We start from the raw sequence: 23,388 nt of genomic DNA, 5'->3' as shown, positions 1-23,388 counted from the left end.
CCCCTTTCTCACAGCTCAGGGAGCTCGTGAGGTGTCCAGTGGGGCAGGACGCAGAGCAGTGATGAGAGAGCCACAGAACTTTGCATTGTTCCTGACCTAACAGCCCCCATGCAAATCGATTCTGTCATCTTCCGACACACCCGTCAGACGACAACGCTGGACCCTGACAGAGCCATGACAACAACACAAACAGGGAGGCGTGTGCAAGCTCCCTCTCTGACTTGACCCCTCACCCCAAGACCCCCGGAGTCCTGGGCCCCCAGAAGCAGCAGTGGGGAGGCCCAGTGAGGGCAGGACCCAGGGGTCTCCCCACTGAAGTGTGAGCTGCAGGGCAGGGGAGGTGCTGGGCTGGGCGCTGAGCCGAGGGTGCCCCGTGGGGTCCGGGGCCTCCGTGCTCCAAGGTCTGTCCTGGACAACAGGGATTCGGGGCCAAAGAGGCACAGGGAATGCTGACAGAGCAGGTTCTCGCGGGCCACGGGAGTGATCTAGAAAAACGCGATTCTGGCCAGCTCAGCGGGTCAGACAAGTAATTTTCTTAGGGGCCAATGTCAGTTTTTCCTGGATAAATTCTGTATGATATGGACCTCCAGTCTCATCTCTGGGACCCGTCTTCATCTCCGCTTTTTCCCTTCCTGTCTGCCTGGGTCACCCATCTGCCATCCTCACCAAAGGGCAGGAACCACTTAATAAGCACATGGCCACGGGGGCAGAGCCGCCCAGTCTTGGGCACGGAGCTTATCCTCTCAGGTCAACATCACCGAAGAGCAGTTTTAAAACAACGAGACCCCCCAGAAGGACATCTGCAGGCCCAGGTCGGTCCACGGGGCTGGCCCCACGGTATCTGACCAACCAACCCCACACCTAACACATACCCAGCAGGCCTGGATCGGCTGCCTCGCCTCTTTCGACACGTCCCACAGCGGACAGCTCCCATGACCTTTCTGTTTTCAGAAGACATCGTTGGTGAGAAAGCTCTCCCTGACCCTGAACCAAGCAGACTGGCCCCACACCTTCCTTCGCTCCAGGGCCCTCCGTTAGGTCTAGGCATCCAGAGGGAGGCCCTTCGGCCTCAGGAGGCACCTGGCCACCCTCCTGCTCGCCCCCGACCAGCTTCTCCAAGAAGCCCTCCCATAGGATAACAGCGCCACACGGACCCACTGTGGGTCAGAGCAGGAAGGGAGCTTCTGGGAGCATTGAGGGCTCAGGAGCAAAGAGCACCCTCTCCCCGAGTCACAGTCTCCAGGAACTATCACAGCCGCCTGCCCGTCTGTGCCCATCGTGAACCCACATGTCTGGCAACGGGCAGCTGTCGGTGGCCCAGAGATGATGGAGACCCTGCCCCTGAGGGCTCAAGACGCCAGGTGTGACATCCTAGGGGAGCACCCTCCAGCTCATTCAGGGAGGACTCCACAGGCCCTCGCGTCAACACAGGAAGAAGAAACAGCTTGGCAACACAGAACCCGCACACGGGGAATGGAGCGTCAAGCTTCGCCTAGCCACCAGGAAGCCCTGAGGCCCCCACCCCACCCCAGGATTTCCCTCGAAGATCCAAATTCCACAGCAAGCGCTTTGGGGCAGAGCCTATGTGTGCAACTCCGTGCTGGAGAATTCCCTTCCGAGCCTGCACCCAGCAGGCGATTGATACGTGTACACCCCTGCACAGAAACTACGGGCTAGCGTGGGTTTGGGCCAGAAGGTAGGGGCAATCGAAATGCACTTCGGGCTACACACAAATGCACGATGCCTTCATTTACCTATGGGCTTCTTTAACAAACGTAGGCGCCTGCCGCCCGTCCCGAGCCCAGTGCATTTCCATTTCACATTCTTCACCCTGTGCCATTTTCTCACGGGATCATCTGTTCCCTTCAATATTTAATAACTGAAGGACGCCGCTGTACATTTGGCTATTTCCTCCTGTCCGTGAGGAACGACAGTCTGCTTTCTGAGAGAAAGTACTCCAGAAATTGAATGGAATTTGAACACTGCCCAGAAGGCATTTTACAGATGGGGGAGCTAAGGCCATCACACTGGTGGCTGAGCCAAGAACTAGAAGCCTGGTCCCAACTTCAGACCAAAGCACCTTCCTCGCCCCATGTCAGCTCTCCCTCCCGCAGACCAGGAGGGCAAGGGGTGACCTCCCTGGCACACGGGTGCAGGTTTAGCAGCAACCACATCTCTGTGGGTCCTTTCGTACACAACGTGCTGCCCAGGTACTGAGACAGAAGAGAGTGGAGGAAGGGACAGGGTTTCCTGTACAAACTCCAAGTCTGCCCGGGCTTTTCTGCCATTCGCTCTCCTACTCACGGAGCTCCTACTGGATGCCGAGTGTCACCGAGGTGTGCAGGGTCTAGAAACCAGGTCCAGGCAGGCTGGCGGGAACCAGGACTGGTGTTGCGGGCATGGTGGGTACCAGGAACCGTGTCCCCGGCCAGAGGCTATTGCATCCCCGTGGACAGGGGACAGGCCACATCCACACGGCAGACAAAAGGGGACACACAATGGGAACAGCTCTAAGTACCTCTTTGGAGACATCTCCAGGACACCAGGTAAGTAAGAGGAAAGTGAGAACGTGCTGTCATTTAGCTAAGGGGGAAGGTGAGACAAATACACATTATTTGCTGCCATAAAAAAGTCAACGGAACGATAAACTGTAAAAGACACTTGGTTCCCTGCAGAGAAAGAAAAGGAATGGGGCGGGGGGCGGGCGGGCGAAAGGGAAACCCGATTTCTCTGCACACACCTGGACTTTGGGACCCAGGTAAACAGTGTTAGGTAACTACAGAAATAAATGCAACTTTCAAAAGAACGCGTAATGGGACAAAATGCCATCTCGCACCTCCTGAGAGGAGGCAGTGAGGACACAGCATCACACCTGTGACACTCCTGACCGTATCTCCTGAGGGGGCAGCAGACAAAGCCAAACTGAGGTCCACTGTACAAAGTAACTGACCCGCACTCTTCAGAACTTTGCTCAGGAAACAGGGAGAGGACAGCTTGCTGCTTCAGGTTACAGGAGACTAGAGAGGCATGACATGCAAATGTTCCATGTCCCAGGACTTTCTTTGGCCATAAAGGACATTACAGGAACAAATAGAGCAGTCAGAATAAGATCTTAGATTAGATAATGGTATCATGTAAATGTTAGTTTCCTGATTCTGATAACCGTAGAGTGTTTAGATAAGTGTTTGCTTTCAGGAAAAACACACAGTACACAGAGCTGAAGGGACATCGTGTCTGCAAATGACCATGAAACTGTACAGAAAATAAAACACATGGATGGAAGGACGGAAGGATGGGTGGATAGATGGATGGGATAGAAAGAGAGAGAGACAAATAAACATCGTAAAACGTTAACCTCTGGGGAATAATCTGGCTGAAAAGTGCACAGGAATTCTTTCTGCACTCACAACTTTCCTGTAAGTCTGAAATTGTGTCAAATAAAAAGTTAAAAGGAAAAAAATCAAGCTCTAAATATCTAAAGCAAACAAACAAACAAAAAACCAAAAAAACAAATGAACCCATTTGTTTTTGAGGGAAAAACTCCTTCAGGCGACTTTCAAGTAACTTAACTGTACATCTCTAGCGGGACACTCCCTGGGGACAAGCAATGGGAAATAAACACAATCTGTGTGGCACTGGTGTTTTATTGAGACTGTGGGGTGTGTTTTTGTGGGATAAAACAGATTAGTTGCTGGTGTCACTCACCAAAGCCAGCATTGTTTGGTGTGCAAGAGTCAGAAAAGGCGGATGAGATTAAGTGAAGTGGTCACGGCGTGAAAGCAGGGACACTTGCACGCCCGCGTGCACAGCAGTATTGCTCACCATCAGCCAGAAGTGGAAGCAGCCCCGTGTCCACTGAAGGATGACGGACAAACACAGCGCGGTCCATCCACACAGCGGGTGTCACTCAGCCTTCAGCAGGAAGGACGTCCTGACACCTGGCACAGCGTGGACAAACCTGGAGGCCATCATGCTCAGTGACACAAGCCAGTCACAAAAGGACACATGCTGTGTGACTCCACTCCCACGAGCTGTCACATTCATAGAGATGGAAAGAATGGTTGGCGCCAGGGGAACAGGAGTTGTGGTTTAATGGGACAGAGTTTCAATTTCACAAGAAGAAACGAGTCCTAGAGATGGTGGTGGTGACGGTCACACATTGTGAAACGTACCTAACGCCCCTGAACTGTGCACTTAAAAATGATCAAGATCGTAAATTGTATGTGTGTGTGTGTTTTACCACAATGTTTCTTAAAGAAGAAACCCTGGGTGTACATTTGAATTATCAGAATGAAGTCATGAGGCCCTCGCTCTGCCACTGACAAGGAACAGAAACAGCAACGAGCAGCGACCCTAGGATCCTGTTGGTCTCTGGACACCACTTTCCACCACGAGGAACCAGGGCGGCATCTCGCTGGCCTGGCCTCCAGGGAGACAGTAGCCCTGGCGATGAAGACACATCAGCGAGGTTTAAATCCACAGTCTCATGTCACCAAAACCCACGAGCGCCCCACACCCTCATCAGTCACCTTCGGGGTTTCTCTAAGTGGAGAATCAAGTCATCGTTTTGAAAACTGGAAAATAAAGGAAAAACTCAAGCACGTATTCTGCCTTTCCTGTATGAACTATCGCTCGGAGCAACCAATTAGGTTTTCGGAAACATATCAGTTAATAAACGGAGAAAGAGCAGAAGTAAAAATTTACTATTTCTCAACCTCTAATGAGATGATGGGTCAAAGCCTTAATGATGGAGGTTGGGACGCTGAGGAGAGCAACTGCCTCAGGGGTACACACACCACAAAGGGGTCCTCCCAAAGGCCACCAGCTCCCAGCAGCCCCTTAGGACCGGGACACATTAGGTCACATGGTGAGTCCATGGGACGCCCTGGGCAAAGTCCGGAGTGGAGACCCCACCACAGAGGGCCTGGCTCCTCAGCAAAGAGCCGAAAGAGGCAGAGACAGGCGGCTGAGCAAGACACTGAAGGGAGCACACGCCAGTCACACGCGTGCAGCTTCTGCAAAACAATGAGCCGACTGGGGATATCTGAGCTCAAGCGGGATGCCTGATGGTATTTAAAACAGAATGAGCTGCACACTAAAGTGTTTACAGATGAAATGACAGGATCCTGGCAGGCATGTGCGTCAAGAGTCCCTGGGGCAGGGCTGTAGGTGGGGCGTGGGGGAGAGCGGCCCATGAGCCCGTCCTGCTGACGCGGGCGGTGGGTGTGGGAGAGGTGAGTGCCACTACTCACTCGCTGTGTCTGCCTCTATCTGAAATCATCCATAATTTAAAAGAATGCCCCTAAGTGCCACACCAAGGCTGTCCAAGCTGAACTCTACACTGTCACGCCATCAGCCACCCAGGAGTGCAATGAGCCACTCCCTGGAGCAGAGGACAGACCACGAGAACTGGCCCGAGGACACCGGCAACGCTGCTGCTCCATGGTCAGGAGCCTCCTTCCAACAAGGAGCCTGTTCAGCCTGACGGGTGCCCCTGGGGGTCCCCGCTGTCCTGCGCACCCATCCCCCGATGGACCCTCGCTCCCCACCCGCATCTGCGTGGTAACCCTTCTCCAGGAGGCCTCCTGCTCCCCATTCCAGCCGGGGGCTCCCATGGTAGATGCTCTCACAGACCCTTCCCCTTTCACTGACAGCACTTGGCTCTGCTGGCTCATCCGGCCTCATGACACCGCCAGTATTTGGCTGCTCGACACACAAAAGGCAATTTCACGAGGCTCCGTCCCCTGAAGCGGTGGCACCGGGGTGACGCCTCACAGCAGAATCTGTCCAGCTCTGCTGCGCGGGCCACCCAGAGCAGCCTGCATACGCGGGTCCCATCAGCACTGACGGGGGGGACGGCCGCCCTCCATGCACACAGACCCCTGTGGAGCTCAGCACAAGCCGAGCTCAGAGGCGCTGGGCTGCCCGGACCTGACCAGGTCATCACCGTCTGCAGCCCCGGCTCCCCAGCCAGCTTGGCGACAACCTCAGACTTGTGGGGACACCACGTCATCCCCAGGGCCGTCCTCAGGGCCACAAGTGCTCAGGCCCTGCGGGAGAGACAGGCACCTGCACGCACACAGACCTAACTGCCCCACACACACGTGCACACGCGTGCCTGCTAAGGGGAGACTGACCAAGAAAAGGGGTTTGGAGGGAGGACGGGGCTGCAGCACTTGGGTGGCGGGACAATGTGTGGAAATGCAGTGACAACCATGTCACCCATTTCCCGGGAGAAGGAGGCAGCACCCCCCGAGGCCTCCCACCACAGCTCCAACACCGCCTTCATCTGCAGCTGAGGGGTCCCGCGTGGCTGCAGAGCTGGGGTGCCCGTGGCTAGAGCTGAGACAACACTTAGTGTGCGAACAACGAGGGACCCGCAGGACGGAAGGAGGGAGATGACGCAGGTGAGGATACAGAGAGGCCAGAAAGGGCCCCGGGCGGCTTGGCCCCGGGCATCAGCGGGAGGCCCTGGCCAGGCCTGACACCCGAAGGGAGCTGATCTGCCCAGGGCCCTGCCTCCTGCACCTGGGCAGCTCTCTGGTCCACGTGGCTGAGACATGACTGGCTCTGGGCACACAGGGGGTAAAGCGGCTTCTTCCTGTATTTTTTCATAGTGCCATTCACAGCCTAGAGTCAGCTGTGAAAGTGTCCCACAGTGAGGCATGCTTGTGGGCTTCCGGGCTAGTCTGCCCGGTTTAGGACATTACCCAACAGTAGGGTCACTATTCACTTAGCCCTCCATGCCAGGGTTTCCTCACCTGTAAAGCAGGGAGGACACGGGGTGGGGAGAGGATCAAAGGCAACGTGTGAAATGAGATAATATCTGTACGGAAACTTCTGGAAGGATCTTTCTCGTTATCACGACCCCAGCCCCTCGCAGCAGGAATGTACGGCTAAGCAGCGCAAACAGCTGAGCCCTGACGCAGTGCGTGCAGCCAACAGACAAACAACGAAATCCCGCGCTGTCCCTCCCAACTCGATGTGTAAACTAAACAGAACAGAACAAAGATAACATCTCAGCTCCTTCAAAGCGCTCTGAGGAGTTCTGAGTTAACTGCTGGAAACAGTAACAACGCAGCAGACGCACTAAAACAATCACATTTCCCAGGGAACATTTCATTCCCTCCCTGGGACACTGTCCTTTGCCCCAGAGAAGGATGACATCGTCACCATGCAGAGCAGCAGAGGCAAGATCAGGCTCAGTGGGCAAAAGGCCGTGTGCGGACGTCCACATGGGGCTGCAACTGTCCCCACCACGAGTCCAGTGACAGCTGTTGGGGGCCAGCTGTGCTTCAGCAAGACGACGTCCGTGCTGCACCCCGCCCCCCGGCCCCCACTGGTACTCACGTAAGAAGTGTTTTTCCAACAAGGCGATTTCCAGGTGACCTTTGATCTCATTTAATCGATCAGACTCTGTCCGGTTGAACTCCTGGACTCCTGCAGCCATGATGAGGGTCCCTGGACCAGCCTAGAAGAAAAACAAGTCTTCAGAGGAGCTGCCTCAAAGCATCCTGTATCCACGCCACCAATTCCTAAGGGGCCATGAGGACCCCATGTCTGCACAGGCTGGGCCCAGAGCCCCCCCCCAAAACCCCGGAGACAAGGCAGGCGCAGGTTCCGCCTTAAAACGCACATCAGCTCCCCTCAGCTTCGCAGGCTGGCAGAAGGGACATCTGTCATCAGGGATGAGCTCGGAGCCCCCGTGAGGCGGCTCTCAGAAATAAAGACCAAGATTCAAACCAGAAGCCTCTTGGTCACAACAGCGCCGTCAGGCTGCAGGACATCACTGAAACCTGCTGGCCAGCGTGGTAAGCTCCCGGGAGAAGGGCAGGTCCAGCCACAGGAGCCCAGGGGGGCGGGGGGAGGCCGAGTCCACTGCCAGGCTGTATAAACCTGAGAGGTCAACCGCTCCCAGAGGCCTCGTCCTGTTCCACAGAGGGCTCATTAAAGCCAGCACCTGGCATCCCCACGGGCTGACGGCAGGCTCTGGTGACAGGTGACTCTGTCTACTGTCTCGTGCCCAGGGGCCTAGCCCAGGCGGCCACCTGGTGTCCTACTGATTGGAGGGAAAGGGCACTGCCAGGCCTGCCCAGGCACAGCGAGGGCCACTCGGTTCACACACGGGACACTTCCGGTCACCCCCACAACTGCATCCTGCGGCTGACCTGGTACGGAGTGGCACCATGTACCCCACCATGCGAGGGGGACCTGACTCCCCAGTCTTGGTCTCCACGACCCCCTCTGGGCTGGGAGAGGGTAGAAGGGGACATGCAGACTGGACAGGGTCCACCCCTGGAGGAGCAGCCCCGGTGAGGCTGCAGCCCAGGCAGGAGGAGTTGCCATCAGGGACCTGCAGGTTCTGGTAAGACCCCCTGGCCTGTGGCTGCCCTGTGCTGGCACTTGAGCCCTCAGCCTTCCAGCTGCTCTGCCGGCTGGAGCCTGAGGCCCCAGGGCAGGACTGGGCCAGGTTTAGCTGCTGCCACTCGGGCCTGGTGGGGCACCAACCGGGAGACTGGGGCAGTGGGCAGAACGGAGGGTGACGCCACCTGCCCTGCCACAGGGAAGATGAGACATGCTTGCCTCCAAACAAAAGTGTCCATCCCCTGCTCATCCCCCACCTTGGTGGCCGAGGGGTGGCCACACAGCAGTGGGCAGAGGCTGGCCCGGAAGGCGGCTCTGCACTGATTCGGAGGCAGATCACGCAACTCCATTACATCCAGCCACCTCCCCACCAAAAGCAAAGACGTCCTGCGGTTTACTCAGCCAAGTCCAAATGCACTCACCCATGTCCTCGGATGGCTGTAATTCGTGTCAGTCTCTGAGTCACTGGAATTAAGTTCACCTGGAAATTGCTCAGAGCTTCAAGAACCCCTACAGGGGCCCTGGATCCAACAGACCTTGGCCCTCAGCTGGGAGCCCGCTGGACAGCAGGGGCGGTGAGGGCTGCTCAGGGGAGCTGACCAGCTGGCAGGGGGCACGGATGGGGACAGCAAGGCCCTAAGGGTGGTGCTCCGAAACCCTGGGTGTGAACCCCTCCGCGAGCCCCTTGGTCCCCCCAGGCAACCCCTTCTCAGTCCTCTCCAGATCAATGCTGAGCTGGGGGTCGGGGGCCTGGACCAGTAAGCTCGCCGAGGCTGCGGTGTGGCCGCCATAAAACCCAGGAGGTGGACCCGGCCACTTCTTCTTCCAGCTGCCCCAGAACCACGTCTTCCAACTCTGCCTATGAGCGTCTCCTACAGCCTCTCAGGTGAGGACCCGCTTTCTCCTGCTCCTGGAGGCGTCTGCCCCTCTGCCTCCTCGTCCGTGGGTCACTCTAGATGGTTGCCCTCAATTCTAGACTCTGGTCCTCTCCTCCTGCCACCTCTCCCCACTGGCCTCTGACTGACTACTCAGTGGACTCCGGCCTCAGTCTCCCGTCTTTATCTTCAACAGCCCCCCCACCCCTGGCCACGGCCTGAACCTGGAACTCACCCCAAACTGCTCCACCCTCTCCCTGTCACCCCACCTCTTGGGCCCCCGCAAGCCCGCCTGCCAGCCCAGAACCCCACTTCTTGCCTCCTGCCCCGCCCCCCTTCCCTCCCCTTAACCACTGGGTCCAGGACACAGACAGACAGCCCACAAGAAAGGAAATACGAATAAAGTCTGACACACCGCAGCATGGATGACCCGTGAGGACACTGCTGGGTGAAACAGGCCAGTCACAAAGGGACAGATCCTGCAAGGTTCCACTGATATGAGGGACCGAGAGGAGTGGGGTTCACAGACAGTCAGTAGGGTAGTGGGCGCCAGGGGCTGGGGCCGGGGAGGGGGCTGGTGTTCAATAGGGACAGTGTCAGTTTGGGAAGCGAGCAAGTTCTGGAGACAACGGTGGGGGCGGCTGCACAACCGTGTGAACGTGCTTACTGCCACCGAGCTGTGCACGTAAAAAAGGTTAAAATGGTACATATTATATATATTTTATCATAGTAACAAGAATGAAGCCTAAACACACACACACACACACACACACACACACACACACGACTGCCTTCCCTCAGAACAAAAGCCAGGGAACCACTCAGAGCCCCCATTCCCCAGCCGGTGAGCAAAACAGAAACGCCTGAGGCCAGCTGTGCCCGTGGCCAGGGTGTGGGACACGGCCCCTCTCGGCAGCTGTGGCAGACACACTGCACACCCAAGGGCACTGATGCCGCCGAGAGCCTGGGGCACTGAAAGGCTAAAAGGAGCAAGGACATGTCACACGTGGGACCCTGCACCCACACGCCCCACCCAGGAGAAAGAGCCCCAAGAAACACCAGGAGGAAAACGAGGGTGCAGGCCCTCACACAGGCCCTGTGCTCCCACCCCAGGCCCCTCACAGCCTCGCGGGTCAGCAGCCCCGCCCTCAGGGCAGCACCGGGACAGGAGGGGCTGCCAGCCGGCGTCACCAGCCATGGCTTCGTGGCCAAGTGAGGATCCGACCCCAGGCCTGCGGACCCCCTGTGCCGTCCCCCTGCCACCTGCACTCAGACACGCAAATAGGACCGCTGCACTCCAGGTCCAGTCTGGTTCCCCATGCAGACAAATCCTAGAGCAAGGCCACTGCGACCAACGCTGGCTGGAAAGACAGACAGACAGCATGGAGCCAGGAGGACAGTCCGGGATCCCTGTCTGCCTCTGTCTGTCTCTCTTCCTCTCTCTGTGTCACTGTCACACACACACGCTGAGCTCAGAACCACATGTGGGGATTCCTGTTCCTGAGAGGCCCACCCTCGCCCCAAAGACCATGATACGAGAATCACAGCCCCCAGCCCCCAGGCTGGCACCGGCATACAAGGAAGACACAGTATCCTCGCAAGACAAGCCCGTGTTGCTCTGTGACACAACCTGCACTAGGAGACACAACGAGAGGGCCCCAGCCTGGTGGAGCAGCCGCCACCCCTGCTGGGGACACAGGCAAACGCCCGGGCAGGGCGCTCCCCCACCTGAGCAGCAGCCCGGGAGAGCAGCCTGGCTCTCAGGAGGCAATGCCAATAAATTATTCATTCCTGCAAGGAGCTGACGCGCAGGCCTCTTCTTTGATAAAGCATGAATAATACAAGGAGGCCGAGAAGGAGAACGCACACAGGCCACGTCTGCAAAGAAAACCTGGCTCGGGTGTGCGGAGAGGAAACCAATGGGCCACCAAACTTGGTGTCCACGCCGGGAGGTCACCCACAGGAGGTGAGGGATGGCTCTGGGCTTCTATGCTGGCAGTGGCAAGGACTCAGGCAGCCATGCTCACAAGGCGAAGAGGGGGCCACCGAGAGCCTGCCCCACCCCATCCCACCAACGGAACCCCAGCTCCCACAGGCAGGGCCCATTTCCCTCCGGAGCCGCGGTGCCTAGCTGAGGTGCCCACTGGGCATCTGCTGCCCATGCAGAGTGCCCCACCCACCGTCTCGGCATGGTTGCAGGGGGTCAGGGACACACGCCCTGGCATGGCCAGGCTGACCTGAGGGCAGCTGGCGGCAGGCCAGGGGCCAGCCGATTCCAGACAGTGCCCTGTCCACCCTCCCTCCCCCCAAGTCAACACTCCCAGGGGTCAGGCTGGGGCGTCATCATCTTGTCTACATGAAAAGTTTACCAACTGCCCAGAAAACCCATGAGGAAGGAAAGGAAATCTAGCTGCTGGACAGACCCTTGGTAAAAAACAGGCTGTTTTATCCTGGATCTGGGGACAAATCCCAGCAGACATGAGGGGCAGGGCAGGTACAGGGGGAGCAAGCCCACTTGTCTCTGCCCACGCTCGGCCCGGCCACCTGAGGATGGGGGACCCCACACCACACCCAAGGCGTGGGGGTCTGAGGCTGAGTGGCGGGGAGGACACGCCAGCCCGCGGCGAGGCAGACTCACAGGGTCCCTCAGCTCCTCGCTGTCTCGGGGCGACGCCCGTGGCATCTTCAGGGGCACGTCATCTCCACATTCGGTGTCCGAGGCATTGGGAGACTCTGCTAGATCGAGGAAGTCATCTCTCTTGTGGCCTCTGAACCTGATTTTGTCCAGCCTCCTTAGCATGTTCAGCACTGAGCCCCTCTGCTTTACCTTAACATGACGGTCGGGGTCCCTGCAAGAGAAGAACGGGAGGCGTGGTCAGGGGGTCACGCGCCTGCGGGCCACCCGCCCAGGACAGCACACCTGCCAGCCTCGCAGATACAGTCCTTCCACACATGGCTTCAGGTCCAGAGCCCTGGGCTGCCACCAAGCCCTGTCCTCAGGGAGTGGCCCTTCTGTTACCCCAGCTGGCTGGGCCAGCGGCCCAGCTCCTGCCACTGTCACCTACCAATGCCAGCCCACACTGTGTCCCCCAAGGCAGAAAGAAGCCAAGTCTCTCAGTGGGACCTTCCTGGCCATAAAGATGGGGCGGCTGGACACCCTGGGGAATGGTCGGGGAAGAGCTGTAATGAACAGCGAAGGGGGGCAACCAATCTCACCAGTTCTCCTCACCGTTGAGAATGTGACCAAAGCTGTGGTTAAAGCTGTGGCCACAAGCACTGCCTGGGACAGCCACAAGTGCCCAGAAACCATCAGGACACTAGGCCTTGAGATGCCCAAGGTGCCCCTCTACACCCAGTGAGGCCCTGGCCTCATGCCCCCTCCCAGGGACACGGTCGGCCCAGGCCTCCCTTGCTCTGAGAAGTCTTCACGCACACGCCTGTCCTGGTGGTGGTGACACTGTGGGGGTTGCACTGTGCCCACATGGAGGGCACATATAGGTGTAAAAACGAGTACACGCCCAGGGATGGACGTGCCCTGAGGACGTGCCCCACTGCCCTAACCAGCCACGAAAGCCCAGGTGACTGCCCCGAACCCCAGGGGCCAGGGCATCAGTGGCCCTTCTGCATGTCTGAAGCCACAGCAGGGCCACGTAGCCCGACCATAGTCCTGGTCACAGCTGCTTGGCAGGGGCTGCAGGTCAGGGACCTCCCACGTACCCCAGCCCCTCATCTTCTGCAGGAGGTCCTGGGTTTGAGCAGAAGTGGGGGAGCTCTGGGCACACCTGGGCTCGAAGCCTGTTCTGCCGACCCCCTTTCTGAGCCTCAGCCTGCACCTCTGAAATGGGAATGACACCAGTAAGACTGACGCACCCTGAGAATTCCAGATGACACACATCGAGGCCTGACACTGGGCCTAGACCCAATAAACGGTATTATTTCCACACACAGCCGGCAGGAAGTGGGGTGAGCAGGATGGAATCCATCAAGCCAGCACTAACCGCCCAGTTGGGGTATTTCATGGAGAACCACAAAGGCGAGGAGAAGAGCTTCCTGTTTTGGACTGGGCGGGCACAGAGTCTCCCAAAGGCCCATTAATCACAGGCCGGGGGTGCCGTCTGCAGCCCTGATGTGCCTGCCCTGCCCACCAAGGGCACCCACTCCCCTTGGCATCACTGCTCATGGCAAGAATACTTGCTACCAGTAAGGCTCACAAGTAGGTGTGCTGAGGTCAGCTGAAGCACGCAGCACGTCAGGGAAAGGGTTGCAGGAGCTCCTGGGACAGGCGCTTCTCGGAGAGCACTCAGGAAACTCCAAGGTGTCCCAATGTGGCCCCGGTGCAAAACCACAGGAAACCCAATGCATTCCCTAGAACCTCAGAGAGCCCAGGGGTGTGCAGGGCCATAGGGCAGGGCAGGCTGCCTGGGTCCCTGCTTGCACAGGGGGTGGGGGTGGGGGTCACATGACCAGCATCTGGAAAAGTATCTGTGTACAGGAGCTGTGAACTCCAGATAGACTAAAGGTTACGCAAACTTAAAAAAAATACAAACCAAAAAAAAAAAGAGAACTTAGTGCTTATCAAGTCCCTAGGGAGAGAGGGTAACGGTCTATTTAAGAGACAGAAAAAAATAATCATGAAGTAAAAAAAGTCCAACGGCCAACTGGACAAAAGTAAACTTCCATTTGTTAAAACAAAACAAAAAAAAGCAATGAAACGGGATATGCATAGCAAATCTGGTATGTGGAGGATTAACATCTTTGTTATGAGACAGCTTGAAGAAATCAGTGAAAATTACGGGACCGAACAAACTCCCTAAGCAGAGGAATTTGCGCCAAGAGGAAATTTACCCACTACGATTACTCGTGCAAAAACATCCAACTAAAAAGGAAACCAATGCTGGCCAACATGGCCGGAGGCAGCAGGAACCGTGAACTCAGCTGCCCCCTGAACCAGAGGTCCGCCTGCTGAGATTACATCGAACCCAACAGGTGAAGAACGTCTCACTCCCGCAGCGAGACGCGACACAGTGGCACTGCGTGCGGATTACCCCCCCCATGCGGGGTAGGGCAGGGAGCCCTGGAAAACCATGCTGGACTCAGGCAGCAAGCTGTCCCTGTGAGTGACAAAGGCAATGACAAAGTGTGGCTTCCCCGAGGTCACGCAAACAGGGGTCTAAAAAGACCAAAGGTAACACAGGAGCGTGTGTTAGGGTCGCAGGCTCAGAGGTGGTTTGTAAAACTTCTCTCCAAATGTCCTATAACGCTTTCCTATTATTTTTTAAAGTAAAACAAATAATAATAATAAAATAAATTAAATACACTGATAAAGGAAATGCAGCCATGTGAGACATTACTTCCTCTCATTTTCAGAAAGACCGAGAGATTCCTGTCACCTGGCACCAGACAGGCGGCGCTGAGGTTCCTGAGCTTGGAGCAGAGGCATCTGGCTGACACACCCCTGAGGAAGGCAGTCGGGTGCTGCTGTCACCCGGCCAAGCTCCGCTCCCTGCAGGCCTCTGCTTAGGGGGTTCTCACACTCCCTGAGGCTGGCACCGCCTTCCTTCCCAATTCAGAACTTGCTCCTGCAAGCAAATGAGGTGGCCGTACGGGCAAGGGGACAAAGCACCAAGTGTCTGGCCCTGCCACCCTCAGAATGCAGCACATGCCCCAGCCTCAGCGCCCGCATTGGGACCACGCACACTTGGCTCCCCAACGGGACGTGTCCTCCCAGCCACCGGCTCACCCCAACCCTGGGCTCCTCTGCTGCTACTCACATCAGCCCACACAGAGGGGTCCAAACACGCAGCCCTCCCAACTGAGGGGTCCCCAGAGGGTTCGCTCCCATCCCCAACACCCTGCTCCCCACCCCCAGACTCCTTGGGCTCCTCAAATGCATGGACGGTGCACGCTACTGTCAGATCAGGACCAGATGCCACAGCACCCCCACCGTCCCCCCGGGATGGCACCAGCTGCCAGCCAAGCCCTCCATGTTGCACCCCTGCATTGGGCTGAGGCGTGGTCCCTCCCCAGACGACCTCATCTCAATTACGTCTGCAAAGCCCGTTTCTAAGTAGGGTCACAGTCACAGGTTCTGGTGGACATGAACTTGGGGGACACCATTCAACCCAGTATACCCCCAACTTTCAGATGAAGACGGAGGACCCACATGGATGGTTGTCCACAGAGACAGAGTGGAGGGCTGGATCTCAGACACCAGTTGTGACCCAAAGAAAAGCTTTCCCCACAAGGCCAATGTCCCGTGAATCCATCTCAACAAACCTTACCTGCACCCCCATTCTGGGTGCTGCGGCCATGTGTCCCCCTGCCCCAGCCCCCATCTAAGCCTCCCTTTATCCAACCAGCCACCCACCATGCACACATACCTGTCTCCCCAAGGCCCATGGGAGGAAGCACCTCCTCACATGTCCCCACCTAGAACCGGCCCTACTATGCACCCATCGGCCCACCGTGGACAGTTCCCTGCACACCCACCCCTCAAGGCACAGCTGCCACTCAGAGCAGTCCCCGCAGCCCTCGGAGCGGTACCCTACCTGTACCTCCAGGAGGGAGAAACGCTCCCTGGCCGTGGCTATTCCAGACCCCTGCTCGGAGCATGGCAGTCTGCAAGGAAGCTGTAACTGTCTGCCAGAGAGCAGGCGAGACAGGAACAAGCTGGGGTCCAGGGCAGCAGGGCTCCCCAGCTCCAGGCAGCACCTCCTGGGCTCTGGGCTCTCTGCACGCAGGACTGGGTCCAGCAGAGCTGGCTACGGACACAAAGCACCCTGCTCTGGAAACCCGCTCAATGGCTTCTGGTCACACAAAGGCAGCAGTGTCTAGGGGACACTGGACGTGGAAACCACAAAGGACTTTATTTCCCCTCCCAGCCCAAGGTTTTAAAAAAAACAGTGGTTCCTGGTCCCTGCATTTGCCACATCCCAGCTGTTCTCCCTCCACGTGCAGCGCACGCTACTCCCAGCTGCGTGCCGTCTCGAGTTCGGACAAGCACTCAGCGGGGCCTGGCTTCGTCGGCTGTTGGCCTGGTGGCTCTCCTGCTGATCCCGGGATAAACAGTGTCTGTGCTCCCACAGGAAGCAGCCCTCCTCCTAAACCACGTTCCTGCATGGCACAGATGTTGAGCGAGAACTGAGCGCTTCCCTCCACCCCACGCCAAGCCGGTCCCAGCTGACCGCACGGTCCTCCGCCAGCTCTGTCCTCTGGGAAGATGGCCCTAAGCCCCGAGGTCTGAGCAGTCTGGGATGGCAACTGTGGATTTCAAGACTTTGCAGAGGGAACAAGAAGGCCAGGGAGGAGGCATTGACCAAGGTCCAGCCCCAATCCACACCCCAAAGGCCCACGTCCCTGCAAGCTGTGCCCCCGGGACCCCAGCACACACAGCGCCTGGCGGGCCCTGCAGGGGAGGTCTGGATGCCTGAGACCCACAAGGCCCGCCTGACCGCTGACCCTGTCCCCTGCCCCACACCAGGCTCAGGATGTCGGCGCACACCTGATGACCCATGGGTTTCCCCAAACTCGGGGCCTGTCTGGGAGCCACCTCCCTCACCCTGGGCACAGTCCGCGGGCCCCCAAATGCTCCTGGCGTCAATAGGGAGGTTCTGCTGACTCTCAGCCCCACACCCACCCGCCTCCCTTACAGCGCGCTGCTCACCTGCTGCCGCGCGCAGGTCAGAGCTCGTTTCAGCGTCCTCTCACCTGACGGCATCCGTACCCACCAGCTGCTCAAGGCATTGCCCTCAAAGGAGACCTCGATCACGTGAGATCGTGGGATCAGTCCACAGCCACCTACAGCAAGCACGGCCACCCAGCTGCGACCCAGGCCCCACCCTACGCCCTGCCTGGCCAGCACAGGCGGCCACAGCTCCCCACGGAGCCCCAAGAAAACAGACGCTGCGGGGCTTCCCTGCCTCCGCACCTGCAGCTTCAGCCCTGCGGAGCCCTCGGGGGTCCTCGTCTGCGCCTGCTAAGGAGCCCGACACTTGCAGGTCTGGGACACCTCCCATCCTGGCCCCTTCTCCTGAAATGCCATCATCCCGGTTGGTCTGCAGTCCTGGGACTTCCGACTAAGCTGACCCCTTGTTTCGGATCTGTGCCCCAGCCCCCCCGTTAGGATACACACGCCCCTGAGGGCAGGGGCACAGCCCTCTGGGTGATGCCCAGGGTCTGGCTGCAGACACTAGCTGGCTCGCACTGGGCATCACAAACCCTCACTGGGCGAATGAAGGAACCACGCGCAAAGGCAGGCGGTGCTGACTGGGCTGAGTCCACCCCTGCGGAAAGCTTTCCTGCGGCAGAGACCTCAGAGAAAAGGGCCGTCCGGGACTCTGTCCTCAAGCCTTGCCGAAGCCTATGGTCCCTAAATCTGTGAACACTACGGAAAATTTAAATCCAAGGCTTCAACAATCTGGGTGTTTTTCCAGGAGAAGGCCTGCATGGCTCCCCTTGGAGAAGCATCGTCGGGGGCTTTCAGTCTCACAAAGGTCAGGGGAAAATGCCCTTCTGCGAAGAGCTGACTTTCTCTGCACTATAATGGGAAAGCCACCTCGAGGGGCAGGGCACACGGAGGGCAAACCCTGGAGCAGAGCCAACACCAGCACCGGGACCCCACCGAGAGCCAAGGAGGACCAGGAGAGCAGACCAGGGACAGCTGGGAGGGTCGTGTTTGAGCTGCACCCCCTCCTCTGGGAACCAGGATCATGCCCGTGGCCTAGAGAGGTCATGACCGTCCGGGGACTAGACCCCCAGGAATCTATGTGCAGAGGTTTGTAATAAACCTACACCGATATAACATGTACAGCACAACATAAATGATGAAGAAAACACACACCACTCTTAACGTCACGTCCATGGAGCCAACGGACGCTCACAGGACGCCTTCGCTAGCTGCTGCTGGACACCGCTCTCTGGTCAACCGTGACTGCCACTGATGAACAGTATGGTTCCGACATGAGTGTCAGCTGCTGTTTTGTTTATATTAACAAGACACAGCAAAGGTGGCCACGAAGGCACCTATCAGAACCTCACTTGTGAGTGTAGGACGTGACCAATTTCCTTGCTGAAGTAGATGACAGATGAAGTAACAGTTTGCTAATGGAAGAGTATTTCCTCAATTTTTCTGTGCCATTCAGAGTGAGTGACTACAGACGTCACACACTTTTAACTTCATCTGCTACCGTGTTTCCCCGAAAATAAGACCGAGCCGGACATCAGCTCTAATGCGTCGTTTGGAGCAAAACTTAATAGAAGACCCGGTCTAATATGATAATAATACCCAGTCTTATATTGGGTATAATACAACATAACATAATACAATATAATACTGGGTCTTAATATAAAAAAGGGTCTTATGTTAATTTTTGCTCCAAAAGACACATTAGAGCTGATGGTCTGGCTAGGTCTTATTTTCGGAAACACACAGTATTAGCATTTTCTGTCACTTTCCTAAGTCTAGGCCACCAACAAAACAACAAGTGAAGTCCTGGTTGGTCACACTTGTCTGTTTCTGTAGTGTAAACACCCCCGTGGCCATTTTCAAGGCACCAAAGTGCTGTCCACACCTCATTGGAAGAGATGCTCGTGGTTCTCACAGAATGTCCATCACCCGCACGCCAGAGATGCAAACTCCGTCAAGATCAAACATAGTAGGAAAACATAGTGAAATAACCCAGAAACGAGGAATTCCGAGTACTTAACACCTTTGTTTTCAATATCATGTATCTAATTGTAAGTGTGCACACTTTCACTTGTATTGACGACCAGCTCACAAAATTCCTGAAACTTGAACCATGGCACCTGCAAGCTGGGCTGCGCCAGCCCCAGTACACCCCCTCCTGTCCCTCCGAACACATGCGCAGCAGGGCATGGTAACATCGGGCCCTCACTCCGTGCTGAGCTCTGTCCTAACCCTCAGGAGACCTTGACTGCAGGGGTTAGCTGCAGCCCGAAGCCAGACCTGAGGGCGGCATGACCTTGGGTGTGTCACACAACCTTTCTCTGTGGCCCCAGCCTGTTCGTTTATAAAAGGATGTTAACAGTAGTCCCCACCCAAAGTGCTGTTGGAATAGTCCATAAAATTGTGCTGAGAGGACTCAGCCACTGCCCAGCAAGTAGGAGAAACAACGGTGAAAACAGCATTTAACAAAAATTGCTACCACCCGCAGTAGCCATCTCTGCGTGCATTATCGCTGCTTCACGTTTGGGGTGCTGTTTGATGGATGAGGGAAGCGAGGGTAAGAGGTTCCAGGACACCCTGAGAATCCCAGTCATTACCAGCTCCAAACAGGGAGGGTCCCAAACCCAAAGTCCAAGGGCCAGACAGGAAGAGACGTGTGTTTTCACTGTGCCCCAGGCCTCCCCTATGCCCCAAAGCCTACATGGAGCCCTGAATCTAAGGCAAGAATGACGTTCCCACAGTTGCTCACCTCCCCAACCACAGGTGTCATTATGTCCTGGTCACAACACTGAGAGAAAGGAACTATTGTGAAACCAACTGCAGATGAAGAAACTGAGGCTAGGGAAGGCAGAGTAAGGGAGAAGTGACACACGAGGAACATAAACCAACCTCACTCACTGGACTCCTGAGCCCGTGCTTGCGCCAACCCTAGAGAGCCCAGCTACCCCACCCTCCCCGGCACAGGCCTCTATTGATGCATCCATCACACTGTATGACAGCTCACAGGCCCCTCTGCCTAGGAGACTGAGTGGCCTGGCAAGTAGCCACACAGGTGTTTACTTAAACAAAACAAAGCTAGCAGGAATTCCTACAGTTTAGGAACAGGGAGATAAAACCTCTGTGTCGGACAAGCAAATAAGCTAAGAACAGGAATTCATTTCCAGGGGGAGCAGCTTCTTCAATGGTCTTCATCACTCTTAGCGCCCAGGCCTTGGGAAGCCCCAGCCAATGAGACAGCTGGTAGGAAGCACCTTCTAGTCCCCAGCATTCCTTAGGACTTCCTACCATGGCCCCGGCCCAAGCTCCTAAAAGCAGAAAGGGGCGCCACTGGCAGCTGTCTAAAAACAGGTTGTTCTCCGAAGAATCTCCGTAAAATGCTGCAGGAGATGGAAGGCACAGGGCCAGCCTCCATGGTGCTCGGCAAATCTGTAAAGGGCCCTGTGGGGACAGAGCCCCAGAGAGCAGTTTCCAGGCTCTCTGTGGAAAGGTGTTGGCTCGGGTAGTAGATGGCCATCAGCTGTGACTAGTTGGCCGTCAGCTGTAGACGGTTAGCCAATTGGCCACTGATATAACTGCCACGGCTATGCTGGTTGGTGAGTCGAGGAGAGTCGGTCGGTTGGCAGAAAAGCAGACAGCAGGTCACACGTCGTGTGAATACAGCCTCCAGTGAGACTATAGTGGTGTGACTCCCCCACCTATGGCTCCGTGGGTGTTCCTTTGTGGCCTAGCCACATCCTGCGTTCTTGTGTGGGGAGCGGGAGCGGGAGCAGAGACCCCACAGGAAGCCCCGCATGACAGGCCCGGTCCTAAAGGTTTTGGGCCTGGTGGCCACACAGCCTGTCCTATCTTCTCAGCTCTGCTGTAGTCATGAAATGCGGGGTGGCTATGGATCAATTAAACATGATTTACAAAACAGGCAGCCAAGGGCTGGATTGGGCCACGTTTACTGGCCCTCGTCTTAAGGCGGGCAATTCATGCCTAACAGAACAAGAATCGCAAATAGGTCCCAGGACTTACTGGCCTAGTGACGGGAACTGGGCAGGCCAGCAGGAACCCGGCCCTCACTAAGCACTCGGCGCCCACTCCCAGTGGCGTGAGCATCGCACACTCATGCTGGGGCCTCACCACCATCCGGCCTTCTTAAGGAACGGGGTGAGGGTCCATGGTGAGGCCAGGGCAGCCTGGGCACTCTCCAGGTTCCCTGGCCAGAGGACCTCGGTGAGGGAGCCCCACATGTCTTTGTCCACCTGGGCGTGTATGAGGTGCTTCTCCCCCATCCCTCGTATCCCACCTGAGGCAGAGTGGCTGCTGGAAGGAGAGCCAGCTCTGAAGAGCCACTGGTGGAAGGTACTGCCCACCCCCCATTGGAACAGGGCCGCCCCTCAGGTTCAGGGCAGGGCTCGTGCTGTCCAGTGACAAACCAACAGCACAGGGAAAAAGACCTCATGAAAGCAAGAGCCAGCGCCGAGCCCACCTGCTCCTGGAGCACCCCATCCATCCTTCAGTTCAGCCCCACTTCCGTCCCCCAGGCCCAGGGCGTGACGAGTGACCGAGGTTACTGTAAAGAACTCCCTGTCAAGGACAAGCCAGTGTGGAGAACTCCAGCACCGCCCCACACCCACCGCCTCACACAGCCCCTCAGGCGAGAAGAGCCTTTGCGTACTCCCAGAACACCTGTCCGCCCAGCACCTGTGTTTCAATGTGGTCCAGCTGAGGCCAGGGGCTCTGCCACGCCTCTCGCCGCAGACCCAGCCCCAGACATTTCCAGGCCCAGCGTGGGCTGTCAAGCACGCATGCCACCAAAGCCTTGCCACTTTAGAACAACACACGGCAAGAAGAAGGTGCAACCCACATTTCCTGCTCAGCTAGCTGGTCAAGAGAAGAACACATCCCAGGGCAGGCCTGGCAGCAGAGGGGCCCAGCTCTTGATATAAGCCTCTGTGCAAAACTCATGTCCAATAAAATAAAGCACATTAAAAAAAAAACAAAAAAACACAACCCCAAAGCCTCAAAGTCCTCTTTGCACCTGCCGCCCAGGTAACTGCCAGGCTTCAGTGTGGTGACAGGTGAGTCTTACACAAGAGTCTCCAGGCTGGGCCCACAGCACAGTGGGCTCTGCAGGCAAAAGGGGACAAGCTGCATCTGAGTGGCCCCTACGGCACGTCCCAGTCACTGGGTGCTCGGGTCCAGCAGGGATTAAGTGACAGAATATAGCACAGGAACTGTGCAAGTCTTACACACGGGAGCACTAGGTGACAATGAGCTCTTCAAGAAGTGTTTAATGAGCACCTACGATGTTCCAGATGGTCTCCTGCTGGGATGCAGGACGTGCTGCCCTGACCTCCGAGAAGGAGGATGCACCCGGGTGAGTGGGGACGGACAGACAGCCACGGGCCAGGGAAGGCCACTGCAGGAGGTGACGGCTGCACTGCAGGCTGACAGTACCAAGGAGCCTGTAGAGGAAGACAGTCTGGGAAAAAGGGAGGCAGGGGGGTCCTTTCGCAGAACAAGCCAGAAGGAACGGTGGAGACAAGCAAACAGAGGGGGCCGTGAGGTGCTCAGGTCCCTTCCGGGTCACAGCGTGGGGTGTCGGCCGCCAGGGCAGGGGAGAGGGGGCGGCCTGGACCTGGCTGGGCAGGTGGCAACCCACGCAGGATGTGCTGACACAATGAGGGGGGAGCGAGGGCAAGGAGCAGCCCAGGACAACTCGGCCCCACCCGCAGTCATTTCACTGACAGGCACGCTCCCTGAGAACAAGCACACGACGACCGCTTTCACGCCTCACTGTGTCCAGTCCTTACGTCCCAGCCCACGGGGGGCCGGATTCCTGGCTCCTGCACACCTCACCGCTGGGGCTGGCTTTTGCTAAGAACTTAGTAAATGGGAGCACTATTATCACGGTGTCTCCCCCCTTTGGAAAGAGGAGGAAACTGAGGCTAGAGAGGGTAGTCACAGCCATTACCAAGTGGCATATGGGGTCCAGGGCACTGCAGGGCCAAGTGGCTTGGGCCTGCCCACGGGACCGGCTCACAGGCCTGCCTGGGGGCGCAGGGGAGCCGGGCTCACGGCTTGGTCAGCAGAGCTTGGATACACCATATTCTGAAGCAAACACACAGGCCTGCTTTCCAGCACCCACAACCAGGGAGTGTAAACCATTCCACAGGGGCTGTGGAGAACAGCATGGCAGTGCCTCAAAGAATTAAACACGGGGTACCGCAGCATCCAGCAAGCCCACTTCTGCATATACATCCAAAAGCACTGAAAACAGGGCCTCAGGCAGATTTGTATATACCTGTTCCTTACAACAGCCAAGAGGTGGAAGCAACCCAGGTCCACCTATCGACAGATGATGGATGAACACAGCGTGGTCTCTACATGCAGTGGAATATCACTCAGCCTTAAAAAGGAAGCAAATTCTACACGCGCTACAACACGGATGAACCTGGAGGCCATCACGCTAAGGGA

At 57.0% G+C, this 23,388-nt stretch overlaps 1 protein-coding gene across 2 annotated transcripts in view; it reads right to left on the bottom strand.

The window, feature by feature from the left end:
• GRAMD4 (GRAM domain containing 4) overlaps positions 1-23,388 on the bottom strand; it is a 75,319-nt gene that overhangs the window by 30,053 nt on the left and 21,878 nt on the right. The window contains exons 2-3 of one of the 2 annotated variants that reach the window (XM_074326590.1): positions 11,878-12,088; positions 7,351-7,471 (exon numbers count right to left, since the gene is read on the bottom strand). In XM_074326590.1, coding sequence (XP_074182691.1) covers positions 7,351-7,471; positions 11,878-12,088 — 332 coding nt within the window. Of the gene's footprint in view, positions 1-7,350; positions 7,472-7,636; positions 7,778-11,877; positions 12,089-23,388 lie in introns of those variants that run through there. The other variant, XM_074326591.1, reaches the window with a different exon arrangement.

Source organism: Rhinolophus sinicus, linkage group LG02 (assembly GCF_036562045.2).
Source record: "Rhinolophus sinicus isolate RSC01 linkage group LG02, ASM3656204v1, whole genome shotgun sequence".
Taxonomy (NCBI): Eukaryota; Metazoa; Chordata; class Mammalia; order Chiroptera; family Rhinolophidae; genus Rhinolophus; species Rhinolophus sinicus.
The sequence above is the reverse complement of the archived record's forward strand: the minus strand, read 5'-3'. Positions and strand labels throughout refer to the sequence as shown.